This window comes from Sabethes cyaneus, chromosome 1 (genome assembly GCF_943734655.1).
Source record: "Sabethes cyaneus chromosome 1, idSabCyanKW18_F2, whole genome shotgun sequence".
NCBI classification, from domain to species: Eukaryota; Metazoa; Arthropoda; class Insecta; order Diptera; family Culicidae; genus Sabethes; species Sabethes cyaneus.
In genome coordinates, this window is record NC_071353.1 from 36,028,440 (window position 1) to 36,038,288 (window position 9,849).

General features: G+C 44.4%; 1 protein-coding gene across 1 annotated transcript; it reads left to right on the forward strand.

Moving 5' to 3' along the window:
• Nucleotides 1-5,984: 5,984 nt before the first annotated feature.
• On the forward strand, nt 5,985-9,119 carry LOC128745559 (uncharacterized). The gene has a single exon (XM_053842633.1). The coding sequence runs from the start codon at nt 5,985-5,987 to the stop codon at nt 9,117-9,119; it is 3,135 nt and encodes a 1,044-aa protein (XP_053698608.1).
• The last annotated feature ends 730 nt before the right edge of the window (nt 9,120-9,849 follow it).

Here is a 9,849-nt window from a genome sequence, read left to right on the forward strand (position 1 = left end):
GCTTTATAGTGCGCTACAAAGTATATCATATAATGTATTATTTTCTTACATGTACAATAAATGTAGTAATAAAGTGGAAAAGGGCCCCACTATTGTCAAATTAAAGCTGCATTATAATAGCAATTGCTAAAGCACCATTACGGCTTCGCTTCGTCTGCATTATCGACATATCGTTATTTTTAGTTTGTTTGCGAAAAAAATATAAAAACATCAATTCGGCGGGCGTGTCAAAGGACAAAAATAAATATATATTTTCATATTTATTTTTTAAGTCCGCTGATTCTAGCAGCTTCTCAAGCTATTCGTTACTCCATTATTTACGACGAATGGATTTTTTTTTGCATTTCAAATATTACCTTTAATGAGACTTGAACCTGGGTGCGTGTATCCCTGCATGGTTCATTTGCTGGCGCCTTTGATATCTTAACCACAGCTGTTATAGATGAGTGGGTTGTAATTAGTCGTACTTAAATCGTCGTTCGTAGTTCATTTTAGAATTCAATTGGTTGAAAAAAGACAGCAGCAGTTAGGTGAAACAGAGCATGAGTAGTGGCCGTAAATAAGCAAAAACGAAGTCAGGTATAAGCATTTTATTAACATTTACGGTACGTTTTAAAGATTTGCCCTAAAGCTTGTAAGCAACATATTGTAACATTATATACGCAAATAGTGTTTTTAATAATGCTAATTTACGATCATGCTTAAGCGCATTAGCAATGTTTATACAAAAGTTTTAACCATGCGAATTGCTGATATACCGCTGTCTGGTATTAGCGATGCCGAGCTACAGCCAATATGGGGTTATGCGTTAATGCTTGTGGTTACTTGGGGCAGTACAGTTCTGGATCACCGCTGAGCAGTAGCGGTAGTAATCTTTTTATTGCGACATTTGCCACTATTTAGACTACCCCGATTTACACGATTATCACAGTCGAATCTCGCACACGATTTCGCTCAAAGAAAATGAAGTGAAAAAGAAGGGGAAGAAGGAAAAAGAAGTCAAACTCATTAGTAGATCAAACTAAAAGCCACTCTAGTGTCAGATTAACAATGCAAAATGCGGTACGTTGCATTAAATGATTATCACAGTAGTCTAAACAGTCATAAAAGGGGCAATACCTTCGACAAACATATGATCGTAACAGCGATGCCTCACTTGAGTGAATGATTTTTTCTATGCTTTGTCCTATATGTTATTGAATATCGCTATTGAAGGTGTGATCCGGCGAGCGGGCATCGAAATAGGAGGAACGATCTTCAGCAAGAGTAGCCAACTCCTAGTCTTCGCAGACGACCTCGACATCGTTACTAGAAACCTTTTGACGGCGGAGGTAATCTACGCCAGACTAAAAACGGAGACTAGGAGGATAGGGTTACAAATCAATGCGTCGAAAACCAAATGTATGGTAGGAATAGGCTCCAGAAAAAGCGACGTTTGCCTCCCACGGACAGCGACTATTGACGGTGATGAACTGGAAGTGGTTGATGATGTTCGTATATTTGGGATCTTTGATCACCGCCGACAATAATACGAGTAAGGACATCCAACGACACATTCGAGCTGGAAATCATGTCTACTTTTCCTTCCGCAAAACGCTTCGATCTAGAAGCATACGCCGCCGTACAAATCTGACAATGTGCAAAACGCTAATCGGACCGGTAGCCCTCTAAGGACTTAAGACAGTAACTTTGATTCCGGAAGACATACGTGTACTTGCCGTATTTGAACGAAAGGTGCTGCGGAAAGTGGGGAGTGGCGGAGGCGTATGAATCGCGAGCTGCGGACACTGCTTGGAGAGATTCCCATCGTACACCTGGTGAAAGTTGGGAGAGTATGGTGGGCCGATCACTTCGCAAAGATGCCGGACGACTGTGGAGTGAAATCCGTTCTCTTCAAGAACCCCATCCGATGTACAGCACTCGTGCGCTAATTGCACGTCATCTAACTGCACCGTCTTTTAATTGCACGTTCGCTAGTTGCACGATCGTGCAACTAAAAAACAGTTATCTGTCAAACTACACGTGGTTTTCCAGGTGGTTGCTATAAACAAAAATGCAGCGTTGCCGAATGCAAACTCTCTATCTCTGCATTACGTAGATACATTACAAAAAAATTCATGCAAATTTGACTAAACTTTGACTAATTGAACACATATTCATTAAGCTTTTAGTTCGTTCGTAAAAATTTAGATGTTCTTCCCAAAATTTAGCGTACGTGTGAGTGCATGTGAAGAGTTCTTTACAGTGATAACGCATCACGTTTTACAATAAATATTGGCAACTATCGTGCAATTAAAAAACGAAATTCGCTAATCGCATCGCCTCATTCGTGCAATTAGCGAACGAGTGTGTAATAGAAAGGCTGAAATTAAATAATTATTCGCAAGTTGAAACTAAACCCGTGCAGACGTCTCTAGTTACTTGTCCGAAAATCTCACAAATCCACCAAGTGTCGTCGGAAACCACGTTCTCCGACAAACTCCTTCGTAGCCGACCAGATTCGGCAAATCAAGCAACATTTTAATGGTGCCGAAACCCGTGACCGTGTTCCGTGGGATAGTTGAAAGTTCGTCAATAAGTTTCGCTCGCCGCGTGTGAAAGTGAATTCGCTACAAAAGGCATTCTTCTATTCAATTGTTCTACACCACGTGTACAAGTGTTAACAAAGGATTGGGCCAAGTGAATCGTTTATCGTCGCTAGTGCAAGTCAATTTGGCCATCAGAAGTCGTACGTTTTGAACCCCGTAACGTTTTCGGAATTTTGTATCTGCTTACAAGTGATTGAGTGACAGTGAAATCATATTTTGCTGGAGCAAAATCGATACGAGTTGGACGAGAAATTCTGTTCGACGAGAAGAACCCAGATAACACAAAATCGTAATAGAAAGTTCACATAAAACAAGGGGTCGGACACTCAGCACATAGTGCCCCGGCACTGCAGAGATATCAAAACGGCACACCTCTAAAGCCTTATAAAAATAACATTTATAGGACTTTACACACCTCCGGTTCAATTTTACATATGAAATGGGAGCACTGCCAGTTGTCAAAATCATCTCGCACGGTTGCCAGATCTATCAGATTTTAACGAATTTAACAAATCTTGCAGTTCGGCACTTTCGGTACAGCATCGGCACAGTTCGGTTCGTTTCAAGTCGCCTAACATAAAAACGGCTGTGCCGAGTGACCGACCCCTTGACATAAAATCATTTTCATGTCAATTACACATTGGAATTGTATAATGATTAGAGTATGTCAAATCGAAGTGAACAATAAGTTGTTTTGCAGTCGTGCGTGTCTTCATATACAATTCATGACTGTGAATTATAAAGCAGGATAGACAATTGCAATATTTGATTATATCTTAATCATATATTCAGGAGTATTTAGTTGCGTGTTATAAAAACTGCGCAAAATAGAATTACAAATAGTTGTCAAAATTTTCGCACGTATATTGCCTCCACTTTGGTACATATATGTTCTTATATGGCGTGAAATATAACTTTTTCGTTCGGATATGATTTCGTATACCTCAGTTGCAATCGAGATATACAAACCAAATGGTTTACTGGGAAGTCGGCTGTGAGCCGCTAAAATCTGGTTGCTTGCTGCCTATCGGATTTGTTGCTGTTGCTCTGCTGCTGGTGCTGGAACCAGCGGGCTCGTCATCATTGGCTCGTGTTCGGATCTTTTGGACATCGATCATCCCGTAGCGATTGAGGTTAAGTACGACAAAAGCAGGTGGGTGCATCTTTTCTATTCTCTATACAATAAATACAATGGCGGCTGTAACAAGAAGCAAAAAGGCGAAGCAGCTCAAGCATCTGCGTGTCAAGCGTGCTCATATAATTGGATCCATTGAATTAATCCGCGAGTTTGATGAAAATTTTGATTCCTCGAAAACATTCGAGATTCCATTCCGTCTCGAGCGACTGGATAAGCTCATGGAGGAGCTCGAATCTGTAGAATCCGAGCTGGATTCGTTTTGTGTCGGCGATCCAGTATTGTCCGATACGTTTGCAGAGCTTCAGACACTATATTTTCGTTTAAAGGGTTCATTATCAAGCAAGCAAGCTCTTCCCCCTACTGTTTCTCCCCCTGCTATCGTACAGGAAAACTCACCTAATATGCCAACTTCTGGTGTGCGTCTGCCAGAGCTAAAGATTCCAGAGTTTGATGGCAATCCAGAAGACTGGGCTGGATTTTACGATCTATTTAGAGCAATGATCCACGATCATGCTACGTTATCTAATATTCAGAAGCTGCATTACCTCCGAGCATCTTTGAAAGGTGATGCAGCTCGAATCATTTGTTCACTTCCAATAGCAGCAACTAGCTACCCCGTTGCATGGAAGATGATTTCCGATCGCTACGAGGACAAAGATTTGCTAATTAAGCAGCACATTTCTGCTCTGTTTTCTACTACACCGCTTCGAAAGGAATCGGCTAATGGGTTGATGGATTTAGCCGACGAATTCGAAAAACATGTGAAAATTCTTGATTCGTTGGAGACGAAGGCGCAACATTGGGACTCGGTGTTAGTGGAACTTTTGTTCAGCCGGATGGACATCAATACGCAAGGTTTATGGGAAAATCGGCGAGATAAAACAAAACGTCCTTCGTACGATGACTTATTGAAATTTCTTCATGAGCACTCTCGGACACTCCAGTCGCTCAAATTATCAGTCTGCTATTTCGTTCACTGAGGCCAAGACCTCAAAGTCTCGACCGGTTGTCAACTACCCGGCTTCAGAGCAAATTCCAAAGTGCATCGCTTGCAAACAAAATCATTATCCGTTCCAATGTGAGTTCTTTCGAGCCCAAACTCCAATGCAAAGTTTGGAGCTGGTGAAGCGGAGCAATCTTTGCATTAATTGCTTAAAGGCGTCGCATTTGTCAAGGAATTGTAGCAGCGTATCCTGTAAATACTGTCAAAAGAAGCACCACACATTGCTTCACCTCTCGCCGGTTCCCACACTGATCGCAACGGAAGTGCCATCGCTTATGCAAGCTACGCAATCATCGTCGCCACAGCAAAATTTGCACTCCGTGCCTTCGCAATCGCAAACTAAATTCGGTACGTCGTTCTGCGACACCGCGGTCGCTTCGGTCGATCACGTCGTCTCGATGACGCCGCCGTCGGTACATGCCCCCTACCCTGCTTCGTCCGGCACACTCGCACCTCTCTCCACCGCCTGTCAAACAGTCGCACCAGCAACCTTGAGTGAATCCACTGTAATACTCTGGTACCTCTGGTCAAGGTTAGAGATAGTTCTGGTCAATTCCAACTTGCTCGCGCTCTTTTAGACAGTGGATCGCAATCTAGTTTTGTCTCGGAATCGTTGTGCCAGCGCCTTAGGCTTCGTAGAAGGAAAGTGAATATACCAGTGAGCGGTATCGGCCAAGCCGTAGTGAATGTGCGATACACAGTGACAGTGCAATTTTCGTCTCGCTTTGGACCAACTGAGAACAGTCTCGAATGTTTGGTTCTCCCAAAGCTAACTGTTAGTCTACCTACCAGTAATGTAGACATTAGTGCGTGGAAAATGCCACAATATTTACCGCTGGCTGACCCACAGTTCAATATCAGCCATGGCATCGATTTTATTGTTGGCGCTGAAATGTTTTCGGTCCTTTTACATGCAGAACAAGTCAGCTTCAACGACCAACTCCCAGTTTGACAGAAAACGAGTCTAGGATACGTTTTCGCCGGAAAGGTTCCGACTAAGACTGTTCAGCCTCCAGTTACATGTCTGGTTTCCACTTTTGATGATTTGGATGCTCAAGTAAGGAAGTTTTGGGAAGCAGAGAACTTCGAGCAAGGTAAGGCATACACTAGCGAGGAGCAGCAGTGCGAAACGCATTTCGCTCGTACACACAGTCGATCCGCGGAGGGACGTTATGTTGTACGGCTTCCTGTCCGAGATGAAATGTTGCCAACTATTGGAGAAACTTGGTCTGTAGCTGCTCGCCGGTTCACCGCTATGGAAAAACGTTTTCGAGCCGATGATAGCCTACGCTCCAGCTATGTGCAGTTTATGGAAGAATACCGACAACTCGGTCATATGGAGGAGGTGCAGAGTCGCGTCGCGTTGCCCCAGTATTTCTTGCCCCACCACGCCATCCACCGCCCAGATTCTTCGACCACTAAAATAAGGGTGGTGTTCGACGGTTCAGCCAAAAGCAGTAACCACGTTTCACTAAACGATTTGCTCCTGACTGGACCCACGGTTCAGCCAACTCTACTATCAATAGTTCTCAATTTCCGCCTGCATCGTTATGTCATGACAGCGGATATAGAGAAGATGTACCGGCAAATTCTGGTACATCCAGATGATCGATCACTGCAGAAAATTCTATGGCGCAAAGGGGAATCCGATTCCATCAAGCCTTACCAACTGAACACCGTCACATACGGTACTTCGTGCGCTCCTTACCTGGCCACTAGAACGTTAAATCAACTGGCGGATGATGATGGACATGCATATCCTCTAGCAGCATCCGTACTAAAGCATGATTTCTATGTGGATGATTTGTTAACGGGTTCGGATAATTTGGACACACTATTGCAAACAAACCAGCAACTCTGTCAATTGCTCAAACAAGCCGGATTTTCCCTTCGAAAATGGAGTGCCAACAAGTCTACAGTTTTGCAGCACATTCCGGAGAAGGACCGTGAGACTTTGGAAGTTCTGGAACTCGACCAATCACCTTCAATCAAGACCCTCGGTTTGCTGTGGTTTCCGTCAGAAGATCTGTTTGGATTTAAGATCCCGAAGCTGCCAGTTCTGGGAAAGGTTACTAAGCGCATTGCCCTCTCGGAAGTGTCACAACTATTCGACCCATTAGGTCTCGTTGGGCCAATCGTGGCTAGTGCTAAGATGTTTGTCCAACAACTTTGGATGGAAGATTTGAATTGGGATGACGAGCTTCCTGAAAGGCTCCAATCAACGTGGTTATCTTTCCGTACATCGATCAACGATATTAAGGCGTTGCGTGTACCCAGATGGGTTCTTGGTTCCTCAACGATCTCGTACAAGCTGCATTGCTTCACGGATGCTTCAGAAAAAGGATACGGATGCTGTATCTATGTTGTCTCATATGACGACGGACATGCGATAGCGAGCAACCTGTTGATTGCTAAGTCTCGTGTGGCACCAGTTGATGGTCTAACCATTCCTCGTCTCGAACTCTGCGCTGCCTGTCTTGGAAGTCAACTTATGAACACCGTCCATCAAACAACAAAGTTTGCTGGGAATCCTACGTTTTGGACAGATTCATCCATCGTCCTTTATTGGATCAACTCCCCACCCACGAAGTGGAAAGTATACGTGTCAAACCGAGTAGCAGAAATTCAACGGCTTTCTCAAGGTTCTCAATGGCGTCACGTCTCCACTACCGACAATCCGGCTGATATCATTTCAAGGGGCGCAGAGCCCAAGCAGCTGTTACATGCATCACTCTGGTGGCATGGACCGTCTTTTCTTTTACTTCCGCCGGAAGATTGGCCAGCTCCATCTTTTCTCATGTCATCACGCACAACGGAACAACTATCGACGGAACAAAAGGCGACTGTCGCACTTCATTCTTCCGGTACAGATGAATCGCTTATACACTCTTACTCAGAGCTAGCCCACTTGCTTAGGATTACCGCCTATTGCATGCGGTTCATAAACAATTGTAAACTGCCTGAGCAAAATCGCAATTTAGCCAGACTAACTGTACTCGAATACGACAATGCGATGAAATCGCTTATTCGCCTTGCACAGCGTACCTCTTTTCAAGCTGAGCTACAATACCTAAACCAAAAACCTCGTGGATTCAATTCGCTTAAGGACGCTCAGTTCCAATCGTCGCTCAAAAATCTTGATGTGTTTCTGGACGCCAGTGGTCTTCTTCGCTTAAATGGCCGTTTGGTCAATCTGCCAGGATCGTATGACAGCCGCTATCCGATGTTACTGCCGGCAGATCACCATCTCACACGGCTAATTGCGAGATCAATTCACCATCAAACGCTGCACGCAGGACCGACCCAACTGCTCGCAACCATCAAGCAGCGCTTTTGGCCAATTCGTGGCAGAGATTTAGCTCGAAGAACAGTCAACCAATGCGTTAAGTGTTTCCGTTGCCGCCCGAAAGCTAGTAACCAGTATATGGCGCCACTACCGTCTACACGCATAACTCCAGCTAAAGTCTTCGAGCATACAGGGCTAGATTACTGTGGGCCGTTTCTCGTTCGTCAACTCGCAGGTAGGGGTGCAGCGAACAAGGTGTGGGTCGCAGTGTACGTCTGCTTCGCCGTTAAAGCCGTGATGCTGGACATCGTCGCCGGGTTATCAGCAACCGCGTGCGTCAATTCGTTAAGACGCTTCGTGAGCCGTGTCGGGCGCGTGCGCGTAATACACTGCGACAACAGTACCGCGTTTATCGGCGCGTTTCGCGAAATCAAAGAAATGAGACGACAGTACCACGAACAGCTGAAGTCCAACCAATGGGCGACTGAGTGCCTAGAAAAGGGAATCGAATTCCAGTTTATACCACCACGAGCTCCGCACTGCGGCGGATTGTGGGAGGCGGCGGTGAAATCCTTTAAACATCATTTGGTTCGCATCATGGGTTCATCGCCGTACCAGCTTGACGATCTCCGTACTGCTATCGCCCAGGCTGAGAGTCTTCTAAATTCCCGACCGTTAACTCCTATCTCCAACCATCCTAAAGATATATCGGCACTAACTCCTGCCCATTTCCTCATTGGAGAACCAACTTTCCGTCTGCCCGAACCAGATTATACTAGCGTACAATTAAACAGGCTCTCCCACTTCCAGGCAACCCAACGTGCCATCAACGATCTGTGGAAACGTTGGTCTAAGGAGTACATATCGTTGCTCCATCAGCGGCCATCAAAGTGGCGAAAGGTTCCTACCGAATTCAAGGTCGGCGCCATGGTTCTTGTAAAGGATGACAATGCTCCACCCAAACACTGGCTTCTTGGACGTGTCACGGCTGTTTATCCGAACAAAGATGAAATTACCAGGGTTGTAGACGTTCGGACACAATTCGGCATTCGTCGGCGGGCTACAACGGAGCTCTGTTTACTGCCTGTTGATGACAACCTGTAAATTGCTCCAACAACAACATATGGAGCATCTGAAACTGGTACCACCCAACCAATCTCTACCACTGGCTGTTGAAGGCTTTGCTTCAACGGGGGCCGGGATGTTCTGGAACTTACTTACCTTTGCTGGAACGTTAAATACTTTGCTGAAAATCATAAACCTGAAATGAAAATTATATACAATTATTACTTACCTTAAAATTATACTTACATTGATCGAATACAATTTATACGCCTTCACACCACACTCATTCGTGACAGTTAAACGGAAATAGAAGAACGCAAACACTCTCAGACACTCACCTTACCGATGTAATAGAAAGGCTGAAATTAAATAATTATTCGCAAGTTAAAACTAAACCCGTGCAGACGTCTCTAGTTACTTGTCCGAAAATCTCACAAATCCACCAAGTGTCGTCGGAAACCACGTTCTCCGACAAACTCCTTCGTAGCCGACCAGATTCGGCAAATCAAGCAACAGCTTCTACACAAATGAAATACAAATTTCCTCATAATTCGAGAACTAATCAAGCAAATGGAACCATATTTGGCATGTGGGTGTTTTTGGAGGCAACCATTTTTTCTATGATGAATTAGGACCCCTTACCTTTTTAAGAGGGGGGGCTCTCATACAAACGAAATACAAATTTCCTCATAACTCTAGAACTAATCAAGCAAATGGAACCAAATTTATCATGTGGATGTTTTTGTAGGCAAGAATATTTTCTATGGAT